Source organism: Bufo gargarizans, chromosome 3, assembly GCF_014858855.1.
Source record: "Bufo gargarizans isolate SCDJY-AF-19 chromosome 3, ASM1485885v1, whole genome shotgun sequence".
NCBI lineage: Eukaryota > Metazoa > Chordata > Amphibia > Anura > Bufonidae > Bufo > Bufo gargarizans.
Genome location: NC_058082.1, coordinates 231062370 through 231084605, shown reverse-complemented (window position 1 = coordinate 231084605; position 22236 = coordinate 231062370). Strand labels below are relative to the sequence as shown.

Genomic DNA, 22236 nt, shown 5'->3' with positions numbered 1-22236 from the left:
CAATGCCTGTGCCAGAGTGTGAGGCCTCTTGAAAGACCTATTTACAAAAGGTTGATAACATCACATTTCTCTTTTAAAAGAGTCTCCTCAATAGGTAGTGTTCATATAGAAACATCTATTGTACTATTTGTAGCTTGTAACAATTCTAGTTAGACAAGAGTTTGACTATGTCCTACAGCTGTATCACAAAATGACAAACCAAACACATAATCCTTCTTAACACTTTTGTGTTGGGTAGTCATTTGTTCGGACCATCAACATTGTCAATGGCTTTTCTGACTCAAACAGGATAATCCAAAGAGCTCACATGGAACATGAAAAGGGAAGAGCAGGCATTTTCGTTTGTATGTTTGATTTCTTTCCTGTGGATTAAGTGTTCCTCCAGACAGCCTTTTTTTGTGTGCTCACAAGATATATCTTTATTTACTACACAAAGGATATACTTAAAGTGTCAGCAACTTTTCAAAAAATGTTTAAAATGTCACAGAGACATATCAAAAATTTAGATCGGTGGAGGTTTGAGAGCCGAGACCCCACCGATCCCTAGAATGTGGGTAGATAAGTACGTGCATAGTGCACCCTCTCTGCTCGCTGCACGAGACGGCCCCATAGACTTCTATGGAGCCCGTCTCAGTGCAGCACGGAGAGAGACAACACAATATGCCTATGCTTCTCTCCCCTCATTCTTGGGATCGTGGGGGTCTCAGCGTTCAAACCTCCACCAATCAAAATTTTTTATATGTCCGTATATCAAAAGTTTTTGGAAAAGTTTGCAACCCTTTAAAGCAACAGTAATACATTGAGTTTTGCACGGGTAAATCTAGAAATCCACATAACAATCATCTTGAGAAGATCTATATTCACAAATTTCATCTACAAAAGGAGCGGCGCTATGGAGCGTAAGGATAATTTACAAATTATTAACTTTTAAGTATTTCAAAGGCATCAACAGAAAAATACCATTAATGGGTATGGAAATAATGGGTGGAATTTAGCATTTCCCCACGCCAGCCTTCTGCCACAAAAATAAAATAAAAAAAGTCACAAAACTGGCATTTCTACGGGATTAAAGGGGTGTGGCAAGGGTGGTGACGGGGTAAGGCCAGCGGCTTGGCATAAAAGATTACTTAAATCTACAGCACCTAGGAGCTGCCATAGATTTTAGTCTAGGCACACGGATTGCCAGAGGATGTGCCTCATTTCTGAAGAGGCCTGTACCTTGTCATAAATTAGGCTACTTCCACAATGGAGGACGGATCAGTTTTCTATTGTGGCAGAGAAAACGGATCCGTCCCCATTGACTTGCATTGGGGGTCATGACGGATCCGTCTTGCTCCACATCCCAGAATGGAAAGCAAACTACAACATTGACAATAAATGTGGACAAAACTGAAGCATTTTTTCCCCGATATTAAGCCCCTATGACGGATCTCAATACCGGAAAACTGAAACGCTAGTGTGAAAGTAGCCTTAGGCGCATCCTTCGGAAGCGCAGGAGATACTATTGATTGGTGCAAAATGCCTGTTCATGATAAACTTCTCCCAGTAAGTTTACAATCAGCTATGACTTCGGAATGTCAGTTTTGTAGGAATATAATACTCTTATCATCCATATTGCCTCCTTTGTTGGCTGGATTCATTTCTCCATCACGTTATACACTGCTCGTTTCCATGGTTATGACCATCCTGCAATCCTGTCCAGCAGTGGTGGTCGTGCTTGCACACTAAAGGACTGTGGGAACTCAAATAGGCAGGTGCTTATTCTATAGTGTGCAAGCAACGAGCAGTGTATAATGTGATGGAAAATGATAAATGTTATTTGCTGACGTGACAAAACCCCTTTAATATAACATGCAATACATTTAGGTTGCGGAGGGGAAAACAACATAAATGTGACCCATATATTTTTATTTCCCCCCAATTACACTTTTGCACTATTCCCTCCACATAGTCCGCAATTTTTTTACGGATCCGTTCTGGATTTCTCTGACCCATTCATTTTCAATGGAGCCGGAACGGATGCTATGTACTGTCCGCATTTCCGGATCCTCACTTCCGGATCCGCAATTCCGTTACCAAAAACAAAAATAGAACATGTCTTATTCTTGTCCGCAGCTGCAGACAAGAAAAGGCATTTTCTATTATAGTTCCGGCGATGTGCGGTCCGCGAAATGCTGAACGCACATTGCCGGTGTCTGTGTTTTGCGGATCCGCAATTTGCAGATTCTCAAAACACCTATGGACGTGTGAATGGACCCTTAGGTCCTAATTAATAATACTGTATGTGATGATATTTTTAGTGAATTTTTCCTGTAACAAAAATTCACTTTTCGCAGCATGGAAATAACCATATAGACACTTACAAGATCCAGAACATCTATTATATTGATTTATTTACAAACTTATATAGCGCTGACATATTCCACATCTGACAGACATTATCATCACTTGATGTCTGCAATGGACCTCACAATCTAAATTAACTATCAGTGTCTTTGGTATGTGGAAGGAAACTGGAGTACATGGAGGAGACCCACGCAAACACAGGGAGAACAAATATTTTTCCAGATTATGGACAGCAAAAAATAAGTTTATGTTTAAATCCTAATGTCGCTATACTATATCCTACATTTATAGTTCTAGCCTGCTATCCAAAAAATACTACTTCCAGAAGCTGCACAAATATACCAAGCAAATGGTACACTGCCTTGTTTAAAAATACCTACCAATGATGTTGGTTAATTGTAAGGTTGGGAAAAGTGCATTCTGCATACTGTTTACCATTCAGTGTTTGCACCCTCACTTTCAAGTAGCGAAGCAAGTGATTTAGTTCTTCTGGTATACAAACAGTTAGACACCAAGACAACAAGGTTTTGTGACCTGTACAATGGCACACTCTTGAATTATTCAAATCAGTCACTAAATGTCATTTGACACAAGAGAAGCACAATGTAAATGATTTTTGTTAGGGTAAGAACCAATGTTTACACAAGACTTCATGGTTTTTGCCCAAAGCACACTGACTTTGGAGAAATTAAACCTCACTTCACCTTGACCACATTTAGCAGCAAGTCCAGGACATGGAGCCATGCACCTTCTCCTTCCTTGGTCGCCTAGCATTCTCTGTTTAATTTTCCTCTGCCCCCTTTTACTTTCTTCTTCCATTAACTTCAGTAGTGAACACTTCAACTTTAGGCAGAGGTGGCCCTCTTGGCTGTTCAGTCCCATAGCAGCTGCTACCAAGATAAGACTTTGCTATGGTGGGCGATTGTCCTTAACTGAGAGAAGTTAAGGTGGACCTATAACAGACTCAACCACAAGAAACGTTCTTAGATGAAATTTAACAACCAGTGATTGTTTTGGCCAGCCAATGACACACTGTGGTCCTCTGGAAACAAGTTGTCAGTGTTTGAATTCTTCAGTGGTTCACAGATGATGTTCTGTAAAAGAATGTTCCCAGGAAGATTTTTTTATCCTTTGCCTATTGTTGCTGAAAATGGCAGAAAATAGACAGTTTGAATGACTGCCGATATGGACCAAATTGTGTATGGCTACATCTGCAAAACACTTGCACACTAGGCGTGTATGGCCACCTTTAGGGTTTAAGAGTGTGCGATATAGGATATGACACTGGGTATCCTAAGAAGAAATCTAAGTTTTCCACGGCTTTAATACTGATGCCCTATCCTCAGGATTGGTCATCAACATCTGATCGGTGGGGGTTCGACATCCGGAACCCGGTGGGGGTTCGACATAAAGGGTATAAACAATAAACTTAGAAAACAATGTTATTTTACACCCTGAAAAAATTACATATTAATACCAGCCAATCTCCAAATATAATATGATCGTTGTACAATAAGGATGAGCAATAAGCTTGTCATTTGTCTTATGTTACCATTTGCTCACTGACGGCTATATTTAGACTTTGACGCATTAAAGATCTTTATTTTCTTGTTCAGTAAGCATTTCAATTCTACAGAACCAAATTTACTGACAATCATACTATGATCAGAAGATAGTTTCAATAGCCATAAGCAGATTATAAAACAAAAAAAGAACGACTTTATTGAAAACCATGTCTTATGATTCTTCCAAAGGCTCAATGGCTTAAAACATGAAACAAGAAGCAATAAACAACTTCAAAGTGACACAAACGACTAGCACCCTATGACCATTTCCTGTTGGTTTTAATGTCATGAAGCACAAAGACTGCAAATAGCCTCTCAGTGGAGAAGCAGATTGGAAATGATATCGGACAAATACAATCTGGAATTGGATTTTATGCAGTCCTGGAGGCTGAAATTAAGTTCTGCTGTTTAGAGGTGACTGGACAGCAGCATTCAGAGAAAAGCTCTGAAAAGAAGACGCTAATACATACTGGTTAACTATTTTTCAGTGGACCCAAGAAGCTACAAATGATTTTATACTCACACAGCAGTATACTGGATCTTAAACAAGAAAATAGAGTCAGGCGGTAGTAACCTATAATGTTGTCTTATCTGATTTCTATCTTTAGATCATCTGCTCAGTACATGTTATTTTTTTTGCAGCCGCTATGTAGTTGCATAGTTTTGATTTCTGGAGCTCAAACTGCAATCTAGAACTATCTATAGCCCAGGTCCTATAATGGCATATAATGACATACAGTATAATGTCATTATAATATCAGCTATCAAGACGGAGAAGAATCTATTCTACAATCATTTACAAGCAATTGTATTATCTCCAGATGCATCCTAGAAGAATCAGTGGAGCACCACAATGTCTCATTATCAACCTTCTCTCATAACCATAAGTCCCACAATACATGAACCTCAGCAAAAATGAGTTTTCTTAATTTTCTATGTCACCAGTGCAATACAAGACACGATTCAGTTACGCTATGAATATAGTCATATATGAATGATATATAATAGACGCATGTATTAAAAATTAGTTACTACTAATGACATATGACGTAATAGTTCATCATAGCGGCAGGTGACTTGCCGCATATGATGTACTATTACATCATGGTGATCGGGCAGGAACCGAAGCGGAGCGCGCCTGATCACAGCAGGGGCCCAACTATCAGTGACTGCCGGAGGATTAACCCCTTCGGCATAGAAGGGGTTTGCAGTGAGGGAGGGGTCCCATTGGGTCCCTGCGCTGCGGTGACGGGAACCCGATGGGTGAGAAGGCAGAGCCCCAGGCTGGCTCTCCTAGGCAACCTGTTAGAGTATTACTCAGTGTAGCAGGAAATGCATTACAATACAGATGTATTGTAATGCATTGCAGAGGGGAACAGACCCCTAAAAGTTGTGTTTTTACACAGGTGTTTTTAATAATAAAAAATAAAGTTTTAAGTAAAAAAAATAAAAACCGCCACTTTCCCGTGATTTTATAATTAAAAAAAAAAAGAAAAAGAAAAAACACTGCGTCCATAACAACCGACTCTATAAATATATCACATAATATACCTCGTCAGATAAACATCATATGTAAATGTACCCAAAAATGGTATCAATAAAAACGTCAACTGTTCCTGCAGAAGATGATCGGCAGAAAATGAAAAAATATGGCGTTCAGAAAATGGAGACACAAAAACATAATTTTTTTCAAAAATGCTTTATTATATAAAACTGAAACAGACTCAGAGTAGTGCTTCCTTTCACCTATCGTTATGTACACATATATATATAGGGTGTGAATTCATGATAGGAACTAGCCTGTGACAGTGAGTCCCTGTCCCCAGTGGGTATTAACTGCTAGAAAACTGTAGGCTGCTTCTCAGGATGTCCCATATGTAGATGGTAATTAACTTAAATCCCTCGCTACATTAAGGTCTCCTGTTTGCCTGATTTTTAAGCTTTTTGATATATCTGAACCCTCTTTTATAAGGAATTTGAATTAAAACTTCATTATTTTCTTTTTGTCTTCAACGTTGAGGCTGAGATTATATAACACCTAAAGGGTTAACAAAGTTTATAAAAGCAGGCTTGAATAACTTGAGGAGTGTAGTTTCTAAAATGGGGTCATTTATGGGTGGTTTCTAATATGTAAGCCCCACAAAGTGACTTCAGAACTGAACAGGTTCTAGAAAAGTGGGTTTGGGAAATTTTCTTTAAACTTTTTAAGAATTGCTTCTAAAATTCACAGCCTTCTAACGTCCTAAAAAAATGAAGTGACATTTTACAAAATGATGCCAACATAAAGTAGACATATGGGGAATGATAAGGGGGTTAGCCACCATACGCATAAAAAATAAATAAAAAATAGCCCCAGATAATAACTAAAGCCAAGAGATATTAGTATAATGATAGATATACTGTGTAGGTATAATTTTTCTGTGTTCAGCATAGTATGCTCCCATAGAGGAGAGGCTGTGTGGGCGGAGCAGTAAAAATCCCAGCATGCATCACGGCAAGCATCTTCAGAGGTGTGGTTACATGACATCCCTGGCCAACTGTGATACCATAGTAACAACAACAACTCAGGTGTCATTTCATCGCAGACAAGTCAACATAATGGTTTTTAGACACCATGTCCCATTTGAAGTGCCCCTGATGCACAGTACAGTAGAAGCTCCCAAAAAGTGACCCCATTTTGGAAACTACGGGATAAGGTGACAGTCTTTATTGATACTATTCTGGGTTACATATGATTTTTAATCGCTCTATATTACGTTTTTTGTTAGGCGAGGTTACCAAAAATGGTCGTTCTGACAGTTTTTATTTTTTGTTTTTTTACAACGTTCATATGACAGGTTAGACCATGTCCTATTTTTATAGCGCAGGTTGTTATGGATGCGATGATATCAAATTTGTCTACTTTGTTTGCTTGTTTCACTTTTACATAATAAAGCATAAAAAATAAAAAAATCATGCTTTTGTGTCTACATTTTCTGAAAGCCATATTTTTAACAGTTTTGGGGCGATTGTCTCCTGTAGGGGCTCATTTTTTGCGAGATGAGCTGACTGTTTGATTGGAACAATTTTGGGTACATACAACTTTTTTGCTCCCTTTTAATACCTTTTTTGGGAAGTGAGGTGGGAAAAATTAAAATTCCATCATAGTTTTTATCTTTTTTTTTATGGCGTTCGCCGTGCTGGGAAAATAACGTGATCCTTTTATAGATCAGGTCGTTACGGACGCGAGGATACCAAACATGTTTAGTGTATTTTATTTTTTAATCAATTATAAATGTGTGGCTATAAGAAGAAATTATATATATATTTTTTTTTTTTTTTACCCAGACCCACTTGGTTCTTTAAGATCCAGTGGGTCTGATGGTTTACAATACACTGCGGTACACTGTATAGTGTACTGCAGTGCATTGTCACTCACAGTAAGCCTGATCAGGCTCCTGCCTTTAGCAGGATCCTGATCAGCTATACCAAGGCAAGCCGGATGCCTGTGAAGGCGTCCGATTGCCATGGTAACTATCGGAACACTGAGGAAGGAGCAAGTTTGAGCTCCGAAACATGTTTGGGTGAACAAGCATATGAAGATTCTAACTATACCACTGGAGCGCTCTAAGAGGAATCGAATCTAAAGATACTCACAAGATTAGACCTAATATTTACAAAGTGGAACCCCCGACAGCTGGACAAAGAAATCAAGAGGCGATTTGAATACTGAAGGGGCGGAACTGGTACTAAACAGAGACGCCGCCATAACAACTGGAACGCCGACTTTTCAAAGAAGCTGTGACTGGAGGATCTATAACATAAAGGTCAGCCTGTTTTCATAGTAGGAGCGGGACGCCGCACCAGAGAACAGCGGAACTGTGAGTAAACCTAACAAATATCTAATGTGCATAACTGAAGATTCCCTATTTCTATATTAAAAAGTGGGACTGCATTTGAACATTTGAGTGTCTGTGCTGCATAAAGAAAGAAGACACCTAGCGATCCATTGCAGGCAAGCGAATAGTGGAGTTCTCAAAACAGCAACATTGCTGTTACTTTGTTGCAAATAAGAACAGTGCTGCTACATTGTTGCTATATCATATAGCTATTCAATCTCCAAACAGACAGTGGAATACATTACATGGGGATTGATACATGGAATTATTACCACTAATCCAATCTTAGAAGACGTTTCTTCTTTTTATCTATTTATATGCACACTAATTACTGTCAATACCACTGCCATCCTCCAACTGCTATTGACACTGTTGCTAAATATCTATTATTGATTGATCGCCGTCCTATTGCTATTGCTGCTAAAATTATTTGTACTTGAATACTGCCATTGCTGCTAATATTATTTGTATTTTTATGGTTTTATGTCTCTATATATTCTATATATTTTAAATATTCAATAAAATTGTCTTCCATGTACCCATAATTAGAGTGCCTGCTCATCAATATTCTATTTTTCTAAACTATCGGAACACTGCCACAGCAGCGCAGCGCCCGATGGGGGGGAGGCTCCCTCCATCTCTTAACCCCTTCCATACAGCGGTCCCTATGGACCTCAGCATGGAAGGGGTTAAACGTCCGGTGTCGACCGCTTCAAGCAGGGTGTGAGTTGTATATTATAGCTGACACTCTGCTAACGCTCGGCCATCCTGAAGGGCGGGAGGGGGAATGGAAGGGGGATCAGCAGCGCTGTCGCCGGCCATCCTGAAAATAGGGGGGGCACAATAGGGGCTGGAACCCACACGGGGGGGGGGGGGGGGAGATATAATATATATATATATATATATCTCAGAATGGCTTGGATAAGTAAAAGTGTTCCAAAGTTATTATGACATAAGTCGACATGTCAGATTTGCAAAAAATGGCCTGGGCAGGAGGGAGAACACTGGCTCCGGGTAGAAGGGGTTAAAGAGCCACTCGTATGCGATGAGAGCAGGATTGGCTGCAGAGGATGCCGGTAAGAAGCCCAGAAGTGAGTGCTTCTGGGTTTTTGAGCTTTTAGATGCTGTGATCACACTTGATCACGGCATCAAAAGGCTTTAATTACCGTGATCGGCATTATTGCTGATCACAGTGATTAGCTGCGAATCTCTGCTATTTGAAACGTGAGAGCACCATGCTTACCCATCACTCCAGTGCCGCAGATGTACGGCGCTGGTAGAAAAAGGGTTAAAGAGATCACTACAACCACCAGCATGTCCAGACTGTTATTACGGGCCTCAGAAGACACTATAGAGATAGGGATATAAGAGGAGAGAACTACAACTTCAAGCATTACTAGACTGCTGTTTCAAGGTATCAGTTGAAATTACATGGTTATGATAGGACAGAAGTACAACTATCAGCTTTTCTAGGATGTTACTATGGGTTATCCCAGGACACCACTAACCTCTCCTTCAGGCGGAAACACAAGAGCTCTGCCTCCTTACATCCTGAGATGCCACAGGTCTTTCATCATTTCTCTGCAATAGTCACATGATGACGACAACATCAAAGGTCTTTCAGATTTCTCTTCTGCACTGCTATACTCTGACTTCCTGCACTAGTCACATGGTGATGACATCATCAAAGGTCCTTCTTCACATCTGGTCTTCTACTCTGCACTGCCAGCTATACAGGTGTAACTAGAAGACTGGCCTTTCATCCACTGCTGGGCCCCCTTCCCCGACAGGCCACATGGCAGCTGTGTGGTGTGCCTCCATTGGAGGTACGCCATTGCTTAAAGAGGACCTGTCAACATCTGATATCACTGCAGCCAATCACAAGCCATGTGTGCGGCTCCCCTTGCCCCATGACAAATGGTCACATGATGCAAGGGAAGCCAGACACCGGCCTATGGTTAATAGGGGTTAAAGGGTGAATATCAAATAGTTGGCACAGTGGGTCCACAATCACTGATCATAAAAAGTTTTACTGAATCTTTTCACCCCAAAACTATATACTGTATAAATCTACAACATGCTGCCTGCAGACTGCAGAGTCTTTTGTGGTGACAGGTCCTCTTTAATCTTTAGCTTGCCACCTTCAGGCTGATCCTGCTTCTTGGCGTAAGTGCAACTTGACAGCAGTTTGCTAATATCAATACAAAACTGCATAGTGTGCATGTTAGTGTGCTATTAAATCACTTTATTATTCTGTGCTTACTTTTTATGTTTGCCTAAAAGATGATCTAAAACTATGGCGCTTTAGAAACTTCACAGTTGTTTTCTCAAGAGCATTTTGCATTTAAACATTTTTACACTTTTTTTGTTATTACTAACGAACAGTTGATGCTTTTTATAAAATACACTTCCTTAGGCAATGTTTGCTACAGAACAAATATATTTACCAGCTTAAAACTGACCAATGAAGACAAAATGGCACACAATGATAAAAGAGAACAATATTGTTTATCATACTATTTTTATTTGTCAAATTGCTAAATGTAAGGCTACATGCACACAAAACATTGTTTGTTTCCGTGTCTGTTCCGTTTCTTTTTTGCAGATAGGATGCGCACCCATTCATTTCAATGGGTCTGCAAAAAATGCGGACAACACACAATGTGCTGTCCGCATCAGTATGTCCGTTCCGTAGCCCCGCACAAAAAATATAGAACATGTCCTATTCTTATCCATTTTAGGCATTGTTACAATGGATCCGCAAAAAAAAACTAAAACGGATGGCATACGGATTTCATTTGATTTTTATTTTTTGCAGCTCCGCAATTTGCGGACTGCAAAACACATACGGTCGTGTGGATGTAGCCTAAATCGGTAGATTTTTTTCTATGCAAGTACATTGAGGCCATAATCAATTTTGCATTGTAAAATGTGTGTGTTTAATTGTAATGGCCATCTTTTGTCTTTTTAAGACTGTTTACACCTAAAGAAAGGGCAAAGAAACATCCATACATTTGTACAAAAATCACATTTTCTAGGTACGAAATTGTTATGACATTTTTAAGTAGTAACTTACTCTACCATGTGAACAATTCTAACCTCTTAGATGCTGTAAATTTATGCCTTTTTAAGTTAAGTTTTTTTCCTCCCACCTTCCAAGAGCCATACATTTTTTGCTTTTCTGTTCAAATAACCGTATAAGGGCTTGTTTTTACGGGACACCCATAACTTCTTATATTATTATTTACAGAGTTGACTGAGGGCTTGATTTTTGCAGGGAAAGCTTTAGTTTTTATTGGTTCCATTTTGTGGTACATAGCACTTATCATACTCTGACAACTGTTATTCTGCAGCTTCCATTTGATTGTAGCCTAGCAGCATGTGGGAGCCTTGTTCGTCTTGCTATATTCCCCATATCCATAATCATAAACCAATACGATGTCCCCTGGGTTTAGGACCGTCAGGTGGAAAAAATGTATTGTTTCTGTCTATTGCGGACTTAAGAGTATCCATGAAGTTTAGAGTATGCCAATTACTGTCAGTTCTGAAGGGCTAATAGAAAACAGTCATCATTAATACATTTGCAGTTAATCCACAAAAGTATGTTCACCGTAATGTCATTTCATCTATCAACATGGTAATAGGATTAAGTTTTCAATGATCTAAAAATCTTACTTGGCATTAAAGGAAAACGCACACATTTTTACCAACAGCTATAAACCCCAATTTAATCCCTGTTGGTTTTAACTAAATAGCCAAGAATCAGATTCTGCCCAGCTACACTTAACACCATTAAGAAATATATAAATTTTACTTTGAAGCTGAAAAACAAAAAATGTTGAACAGGATAAGCAGTATCTCGGGAGTCCAATTATTTTCCATCTCTAAGGCATCACAAATGTTGTTTACATTGGAGGAAGATTAAGCAGAAAGTTTAAACAGATTAAGCCTTGTTTGCATGCATTAATCCCAATTTAAAGAGCTCATCATCGCCGGTAAATGAAGGCGACCACTTGCTTTAAATTCAATGCGGTCTTTTTTCCCCTGTCCCACTGTTATAATCCTGTTTTTCCATGTTGGTAAACTGTGTTGACTGTGATGCAGAATTTAAATGAAGGCACACATCCAAGACATACAAGTAATAGAGACAAAACAGAGGAAACCATAAGGTACGTCCACACAGGACTGAAAGTGGATGGAATGTCATCCAGAAAATCTGTAATGTATATTGACCTACGGTTTTTAAATCCACAGTATTTCAATTTCTGCTGCAGATTTCAACCATGTAATTTCACCCTTTTAAATGTACAGGGTAGAATCCATGGCAATTCCGCAGCCAAATCTGTACGTAGTCCATCACAAATGACATCCCGTGTGGATGTAACTTTAAAGGGGTTGTGTCATCTCAATCATTGGTGGCATATCGCTAGGCAGTGCACTCTGCTATTTCTGAAAGCATCATGGAAATTAATGTGAATGCACAGTGCAGCATGGCCATCTTCTACATTCACTTCTATGGTGTAGACAGAAATAGCCAAGCTAACGGTCTCCGTTCTAGAGACAGGTGTGGGTTCCAGAGGCAGGACCCGCACTTTTCAGACATTGGTGGCATATCCTATGCCACCAATGCTTGAGATGACACAACTCCTTTAATCTTGACAGCAGATAACAGGGCTCAGTTCCCCCATCTGAATGAAGTGTCAGGGTGAGCATGAGCGCACTTCCACTCCATTATTTCTCTAAGGACTACTCCAGATAGAAGTATACAGTGTTTCCAGAGGTCAGACCCTCACAGATCAATTAGTTCTGCACTATTCTATCGATGGGGTAACTTAAAAATTTGGTACAGCTCTATCATATGTAATCACTGTTCTGTGTGATGTGTGTGCCTGATGTCACTGTACTATAAAGATGATGGCCCATTGTATCAGGGATCCTACTGTTGTCAGTGAGACCTAATGATACTGACAGTTCCTGGTTCCTCGACAGCAGAGGTTGCGGAGACCAGTGAAGTATGTAGGATTTTAACATGGCTAAGCCTTTGTTCTGGCAGGAGATAAGCCACTGTCAGAAGTATTTGGCAGCCGCTTCTGCCCCCTTTCCCAAGTGAATAACCCAAGTATAATTTCCCAAGTGAAATTATAAAGCCATAGCATATCTTCAATGGTATACAAAACTCAGATTCAATGGCCCCTGACCATTTTACAATAAAATAATAATTAACAGCTTACCTTTTTATTGACAGCTACTCCATCCTCACAGTCTAGCACTGCGCAGTCCACATTTAGAGTGGCAATTTTTTGTATTTTTCTTTCATCGTTTCCAGGTATGTATAGTACAGCTCTGCGAGGGATGTACTTATGAGCAGCTCGAATCTGAGAACGTAAATAGTTGTTTCCAGGGATCCTTGGAAAAACACTTGCACTTATAGAAGAGGTTCTGAAAAAAAAAATTGAAGTTAGAAAGTAGTTCATCATCAAGAAAAACCCAGACCCAATATCAACATTCAATTCCTCATATTCACTTCTCCTAAAATATTAACAGAATTAATTTCCGAAAAATCCATACAAATACATTTCCTGTCAAATGATGCAGAATATAATAGAATCTGGTCCTTTTCAAGCTAAATAGAAGGGGTTTTCCCATGTAAGATATGTATGGCATATCCACAGTTGATAGGGGTCATTTATTATTACCCTGCACACCAGAAACGGATGTAAGTGTGAACTGAAGGCTTAAACGCCACTGCGCCTAAATTAAGGCACACGTGCTGTTTCTACGCCCCTCTTGCCACTTTTTGAACAAGGAACGTGACAAGGGTGCAGTGTGGGAGGTGCCATTGGCCCCAGCACATTCCTTACCATTTACTCCAGTATATTGGCATACATGTTAATTGAAATATACTCCAGGTGATAGCTGAAGTACATAGGTTTTAAACTAGGTGCATGGATGACTGGAGGATGCGCTTAATTTATTATGAAGCATGTGTCTCAAACATATCAAAGGCCGAGTATATCAAAGGCCGCCCTCTGATAATGACCATCATTATCTTTGATCTTCAGTTCCTCTTTACTGCCTTCAATAAAGCAGTCACTCAGAGTAAGGTAGCAGACCCCTTCATTCTATTCAATCGAAGGACTCCCAGCATCTATACCCCTACCGATATAGGCGGTCATTTATTAAGCTGAAATATGCCTGTATTAGGCATATTTCAGGCACAGATTGTGGTGCAACAGCCAGCTGTGATGCAATCTGCTTCTTCTCCCCGCTCATAGCAGGTCTACAAAAGTGTTGTGGGCAGGGAAGGGGATGGGCCAGCAGACTGTTTCAGGCGTAGAAAAAGGTCTAAATGTAATACAGCTAAGAAACTGTCTTACACTTTCAACTGGCGAAGGATCCGCCGAAGTTATGAAGAGGCCTGCGCCTCTTGATAACTCCAGCGGAACCACCGCCAGCTTAAGGGTTTATTAAAGGGGTTCTCTGGGAATTAAGAAAATGAAAATACGTAAATATTACTTTATTATAAACATATTCCCAAATACCTTTCATTAGTTATAATGGCTCGCTTTGTCTAGCGAGCAATGATTAGGAGAAACAAAATGGCCGCTGTCCTATTAGTGAACACAAAGCCTGTCCTAATCACAAAACTGAGGTAAAGAGCTGCCTCATCCTCCTCTCCTACTTGTCAGGGATTATGATCCTGACTACAGATGATAAGATCTTCAGCTGAATGGAGTTCATGAGGAGACATGAAGTACAGAGAGGAGGGACAGGACGTAATGTGGCGGTGTGGTAATGGAGACTGCATACAAGAGCTGCTGCTTATTATCCACATCTGCTCATGAACTCCATTCCTACAGAGATTCAGCTGATGACCATATTATACTGTATTCAGGATGATAATTCCTGACAAGCAGAGCAGAGAGTAGCGTTGTGAAGTAACTTGTCCACTTATGTTATTAGGATAGGCTTTGTGTGTACTAATAGGACAGTGGTCATTTAGTTTTTCCTAAATGATTGCTCCCCAGACAAATTGAGCCATTATAACTAATGGAAGGTACTTGGGAATATATTTATAATGAACTAATATTTAAGTATTTTCATTTTCTTAATTACCGGAGAACCCCTTTAAGACCGGAGTCTAAAACTCCAGTCTTAATAAATGTGCTCCCTAGTGCCTAACGCAAACCCTACCCTGACCAGACAGACCCTAGACACATGTTTTATTCCCTTTGTCAGATGGTTCTGACTGAAATGACATGCCTTTCCTGTATAGCCCTATCACACCTACCTACAGAAAAATCTAACCTTTATCACTGCTGTGATTTTTGGTTAGAGGAACAGTGTTTGGTCTGGGAAATAAATCCATCATATGGAGCGTGTTTCCCAGTTTCAACACGCTCATGTGACATTGGCCTTAAGAGATATTGTAGAAAGGCATGAGAGGGATACAGTATATAGGATAGCCTTCAGTCATTGCCTCATGACAAATAGAACAGATCTTGTGTTCAGGGTAATGAATTAGGCATTACATCACCTTACATTTGTACATGTGTCTAATTGTTGGTCTTGAGCAGTATGTGCACCTGTACTTTATTTTAGATACTAACTCTATGTGGGACCATTAACTAGGTCCCACATTTATTATGTAGGGAAAGTTGATAGAAGGCACTTACTAATGTATTGTCCATAGTGTCTACTTGGCTGGCTGGATTAATTTTTCCATCACATTATACACTGCTCGTTTCCAAAGGTTATGACCACTCTGCAATCCGTCAGAGGTGGCCGTGCTTGCACACTATAGGAAAAAGCACCAGCTTATGTGCGCTCCCATGGTCTCAGACACCAGAGAGGCTGACTCTTTTTCCTATAGTGTGCAAGCACGGCCCCCGCTGCTGGATCGCAGAGAAAGCAATATGGACAATCACAATACATTAGTAAGTGGCTTGTATTACCTTTCTCTACATGATAAATGCCACTTGCTGAAGTGAGACAATCCTTTAATAAAAACAGCAACATAATTTCTGGAATAACTGAGGATAGGAGCATTTTTTTAATACATGTAAATGCAAATGCCGCAGTGAAGTTTAAGGCTTCATAGCCAACTCATTTTAATTAGTTTACAGGCACAATGAAATACCTTCTTCTGCATGGATCATGTTAGGACGATTCATTGGATTCTTTAATCATGGGAAAGCCCAAATGCGTCAGATCCCAAATTAACACTAAGCCATAGTTACAGCAGCGGTTCCAAACTCAACGTAGATAAAAAGCAATTAGTCTGCCAATTTTCTCTGTCTACATTTTAACACAGACACCTATAAACTGGGGCCTATTTCATAGCCTTATCTTTCCCAGATGTTGTAGCCTCTCTCACTGCAGGATATAGGCAGAACCTTTTTTTTTTACCATTTCACTTTCTCTTAAACATGCCAACCACGTCAAGCCACCTTAATGGATTTTAAAGTTTCTATTACACCCAACTTTCTTTGCATCATGCTATATATATTAAGGTCTTTAATCCTCTTGTGATAAGTAATGTCCTCGGGCACTTTAAAAGGTTAATCTGAACAAGTCTTTACACCATAACTAAAGGGATCAATACATAAAGTCCAAAGCAGAAAGGATCATTTTATTGTTCGCTACTGCCTGAGGTAGAAAGCAGGAATCTGCTATGGTCCCTCGCAGCACACAATGAACGGTATTGAGGAATCTCAAAGAACTGATTTGCTTTCAAACAACTTTATAATGACACAATCATAGAATGCGAATACACTAGAAATGAAAAAAAAAAACAGGCTAAGGGCTTATTCACACGACTGTGTGAAGCCTGTGCCCGTGCTGTGGACCGCAAATTGCGTGTGGCAGCTGCATAGGGATCACTGCCTCATTCACTTGAGCAAGCTCTATCTTTTTGCGGTGCGGAAGCACGGAACCTCAGAAAGCACTCCGTAGTGTTCTGTATATGCGAATGGAACCACGGAACGGATTTGTGGACCCATTGAAATGAATGGGTCCGCATCCGTGATGCGGAATGGCCACAGAACCGGACCCGTGTATTGCAGATCCGCAAATGCAGCACAATGAACGGTATTGAGGAATCTCAAAGAACTCAAAGATTTGCTTTCAAACAACTTTATAATGACACAATCATATGCGAATGGAACCACGGAACGGATTTGCGGACCCATTGAAATGAATGGGTCCGCATCCATGATGCGGAATGGCCACGGAACCGGACCCGTGTATTGCAGATCCGCAAATGCGGTCCGCAATACAGACACGGGTTTCACACGGTTGTGTGAAGCAGAGGTGCCAATGTCAGAATACAGGCTGACTTGTCCAATACTTTGGGGAAAGAGACTGAATGTGTAAGGTGGAAAGCTGTAGGCATATACAGTGTCATTTATATCAGTGTCTATAGACAGAGGGCACATGTTGTATTCCAAGTGGTCATACATGAAATGACATTCTATGGTCTGTTCTGTCACATTGTGCCCACCCTCAGATAAGGTTATCCAGAACCATCATTCTTTTATAAAGTGATAAAACTCAGGATACCCAGTGCCCCAAACATTAATATTTTTTTTTTGGGCAATAAGGATTGAGAATCTGGTTTCTGAATTTCAGCAATAAAACATGTGTTGCAAGTAAAGAAGGATCTATGCTCATTGTGGGCAATCACTATTCCCAGTAATGTCATCTAAAGACAAATCTTCTACATTTCTTAATTCAAAAAACAACTATTTTATGTTTCCTCCACAGCAACAAATACTGGATGACCAAATTATGAATCGGCAAGTAAATGCACTCAGTATTAGCTTTTGGTTAACACAAACCTGTCCAATGTCTCCAACTCCTCCAATAAAGACTAGAATACCTAGATTTCTATTAGGCCTCTTGCACACGAACATTGTGTGCCCATGGCCGTATTGCAGCCCGCATACGGCGGGTCCTGGCCCTTGTGCACTCCGCATGACAGATGCGGACCCATTCACTTGAATGGGTCCGCAATCACGGAGATGCGGAACAGAAGCACGAGCACGGATCAGAACCCCACGGAAGTACTACGGAGTGCTTCCGTTGTGTTTCTGCCTGTGCTTCCGCACCGCAAAAAAACAAAACTAGTTCTATTTTTTTTGCGGTGAGGACAGATCACGGACCCATTCACGTTGAATGGGTCTTGATTCGTCCCGGCTGCCGCATGGACATTGCCCGTGCATTGGGGACTGCAAATTGCGGTACCCAGTGCACAGAACGGATGCACAACATTCGTGTGCAAGAGGCCTCAGGGTAATAGGTGTGGCTGGCATGTGGCACCCATGGCAGCAACTTTAGCATGCAGCCATTGACTGCCATGAGTGTAATGTCATGGCCTTACCCTCAGTATATAACCCATGTAACTGTCCCTTTCACACGAGCGAGTTTTCCGCGCGGGTGCAATGCGTGACGTGAACGCACAGCACCCGCACTGAATCCTGACCCATTCATTTCCATGGGTCTGTGTACATGAGCGTTGTTTTTCACGCATCAGTTCTGCGTTGCGTGAAAATCGCAGCATGTTCTATATTCTGCGTTTTTCACGCAGCACTGGCCCCATAGAAGTGAATGGGGCTGCGTGAAAAACGCATTGCATCCGCAAGCAAGTGCGGATGCGATGCGTTTTTCACTGATGGTTGCTAAGAGATGTTTGTAAACCTTCCGTTTTTTAACACGCGCGTGAAAAACGCATCAAAACGCATTGCACCCGCGCGGAAAAAACTGAACAACTAAACGCAATCGCAGACAAAACCGACTGAACTTGCTTGCAAAATAGTGCGAGTTTCACTGAACGCACTCTGAACGCATCCGGACCTAATCCGTCACGCTCGTGTGAAACCAGCCTTAAAGTCTTCCTTTTACCAAGGCACATAGAGGGGAAATACATCATGAAGGTAATGTTTGAAAACTGTTTTGCTTGAGACTGTGTTGTACTTTGCACCAAAAAGCACCAGCCTATGTGCGATCCCACGGTCCCGGCCACCAGAGAGGCCGGCGCTTTTTCAAAAAGTGTGCACGCACGACCACCACTGATAGATTGCAAGGTATCCGTAACCATGGAAACGAATAGTGCATAATGTGATGGAAAAATGAATCCAGCCAGCAAAGGAGGCAAAATGGACAATAACAGTACATTAGTAAGTGCCTTGTATTAACTTCCTTTATATAATAAATGCTATTTGCTGAAGTGAGACAACTCATTGTCTCAACACAACACACAAAGAGGACCCGTCACCTCTCCTGATAGGCCTGCTTTAATATCTTCTTGCATTCCCCATGTAATAACAATTCTGGATCATCTATTCTTATGTCTCTATGTTGTAATATTCCTTTATTATTTCTGCTAAAAATGATGAATGAATGAATTAATAGCAGTCTGCAGTAAGGGTACAGAGGGGTAGTAACTAGTTGGGGGTGGGAGGGGTCCCTGCACAATCTGACTCTATCTAGTCAGTGCTGCCATTCTCAGACTGTGCAGGGACACGCCCCCAACAGGTTAACACCCCTCTGTACCCTTACTGCAGACTGCTAGCAGTTCATTCATAACTTCTAGTAGAAATAATAAAGGAATGGAAGTTCAGAGTCATAAGAATAGATGTTCCAGAATGGGAATGCATGAAGCTATTAAACAGGCATGTCAGGAGTGGTGACACATGTCAATCATCAGGCCAATTTTTAGGAATTACCATTCGTACATGTAAATGTGCCACTAATCACCCACGCAGCACAAATATTGTTGACTGTTTGCAGCACGTTACCTAGAGCAAACAGGGACTCTGCTGCTGACGATATGTAAACTAAATGAGGAAGGGAACAATCGTAATAGTCTTTGACTGTCCCGTGTTCACATTGTATTAGACTGCATGAAAAGGCCTTTTAAATGTGCGCAGCTGACTTGTACAATTGGCAATCAGCACTCACTGGGGGCTGTAAGGGACCTTTAGTGTCAGTTTTTATTATTAATGGATTGGTAAGTGGCAAGAGGTATGGTAATGAGTCTGTACGGTGGTAAGCAGGTCCAGAAATGCTAGGCATTCTAATAAGCACTATTTCTTATTTTAATTTAATAACATCCCTCAGTAATGTCAGAATATATTAATTAAGGCTAGTTTCGCACGAGTGGCAAAGAGATCCAGCAGGCTGTTCAGGCATGAATCGGCCGGACAAAAACAGCATTGCCAGATCCGGCAGGCTGTTCTCTATTGGAACATTCTCTGGATCTAGTGTGAAACTAACAACACAGTAGTACATGCTTGGAACAAACTTCCAACAGATGTGGTTGGAAATCAACAGTAAGGCTAAGTTCACATTATTGTTGTGTTTTCCGTATTTCTGTTCTATCAGAGGAAAATGGAAAAAAAATATTTATTTCAATCCCCATTTGAACGGGTGATTTTGAATGTCAGTTGTGCTCAGTCTGCAGCAGTTTGTGTCAGTTCTGTCAGATTTCATTTAGTTTTGAAATACACTCCAGATGAGAGCAGTATTTCCTGGGCCGAACACTGCTCCTGTGACATGAACTCACAGTATTAGGGCTCATGCACACAGCCGTTGTGTGCCTGTGGTCGTATTGCCGGCCTCATACGGCGGGTCCGCAATACACAGGGCACCAGCTGTGTTCATTCCGCATCACGGATGCGTACCCATTCACTTGAATAGGTCCGCAATCACGGAGTTGTGGAATGGAATCACGGAACGGAACCCCACTGAAGCACTACGGAGTGCTTCCGTGGGGTTTCTGGCCGTGCCTCCGCACAGCAAAAAAGTAGTGCATGCACTACTTTTTTGCGGTGAGGACCATCGAATGCAGATCCGCGTTTCCGCATGCAGCTGCCCCACAGCCGGTGGCCGTGCATTGCGAACAGTAATTAGCGGTCCGCAGCATGAGCCCTTATAAAGATTTATAACGCTGTGGGTTCCTGCCCAACCTTGCATCTCTTAAACCATATTCACATACGTTGCCTTGAAAAAGTATTCTTACCCCTTGAACTTTTCCACATACACCCACAAACTTAAATGTATGTAATTGGGATTTTATGTGACAGACCAACACAAAAGTAGCAAGTACGTGAAGTGAAAACAAAATGATACATGGTTTTCCCCCAAAAAATCTAAATATTTGAAAAGTGTGGCGTGCATTTGTTTTCAGCCCCCAGTACTCCGATACACCAAAATAAAATCCAGTGTGACCAATTTGCCTTTAGAAGTAACCTAATTAGCAAATAAAGTCCACCTGGGTGTAATTCATTCTCAGTAGAACTACAGCTGTTCTGTGGAGGCCTCAGAGGTGTATTAGAGAACATTAGTGATCAAACAGCATCACGAAAACCAAGGAACACACCAGACAGGTCAGGGATAAAGTTGTGGAGCAGTGTAAAGCAGGGTTAGGTTATAAAAAATATCTCAAGCTCTTAACATCTCATGGGGCACTATTCAATCCATCATCCGAAAAGTGAAGGAGTATGGCAGAACTGACAACCTACCAAGACATGGTCGTCCACCTAAACTGACAGCCCAGACAATTTGAGAAGCAGCCAAGAGACACATGATCACTCTGAAGTTGCTGCAGAGATCCACAGCTCAGGTGGGAGAATCTGTCTACAGGACAACTATTGGTCGTGTACTTCACAAATCTGGCCTTTAAGGAAAAGTAGCAAGAAGAAAGACATTTTTTAAGGCAAACCATACGTAGTCCTGTTTGCCACAAGCCATAAAAGGGGCACAGCAAACATGTAGAAGAAGGTGCTCTGGTCAGAGGAGACCAAAGTTAAACTTTTTGGTCTAAATGCAAAACATTATGTGTGGTGGAAAACTAACACTGCACATCACACTGAAATATGGTGGTGGCAGCATCATACAGTGGGGATGCTTTTCTCCAGAAAGAACAGGGAGACTGCTCACAGTTGATGGGAAGGTGGATGGCGTTAAATACAGTGCAATCCTGGAGAAAAACTTGGTAGAGGCTGCAAACGACTTGAGACTGAGGAGGTTCACTTTCCAGCAGGACAACGACCCTAAACATGCAGCCAGAGCTATAATGGAATGATTTCGATCAGGCATGCTCAACCTGCGAACCTCCAGCTGTTGCAAAACTACAACTCCAGCATGCCCAAACAGCCTACAGCTGTCAGCCTACAGCCGGGCATTGTGGGAGTGGTAATTTTACAATAGCTGGAGGGCCATAGGTTGAGCATGCCTGATTTAGATCAAACCATATCCATATATTATAATGGCCCAGTCAAAGTCCAGACCTAAATGTGAACATGTGGAGTCAGTGTGGGTAGAGATACATGGAGCTAAAAACAACAATAAATTACTAATAGGAGTTTACTATAAACCACCTAATATACCAGAGTCCACAGAAAATCTATTACTAAACGAGATAGACGAGGCGGCAAATCATAATG

General features: G+C 41.0%; 1 protein-coding gene across 1 annotated transcript in view; it reads right to left on the bottom strand.

The window, feature by feature from the left end:
- The window catches only part of CLYBL (citramalyl-CoA lyase), a 374710-nt gene that overhangs the window by 169388 nt on the left and 183086 nt on the right, over positions 1 to 22236 (bottom strand). Inside the window, 1 exon segment of the mRNA XM_044286389.1 lies at positions 13021 to 13228. Within this exon segment, the coding sequence (XP_044142324.1) occupies positions 13021 to 13228 (208 nt within the window).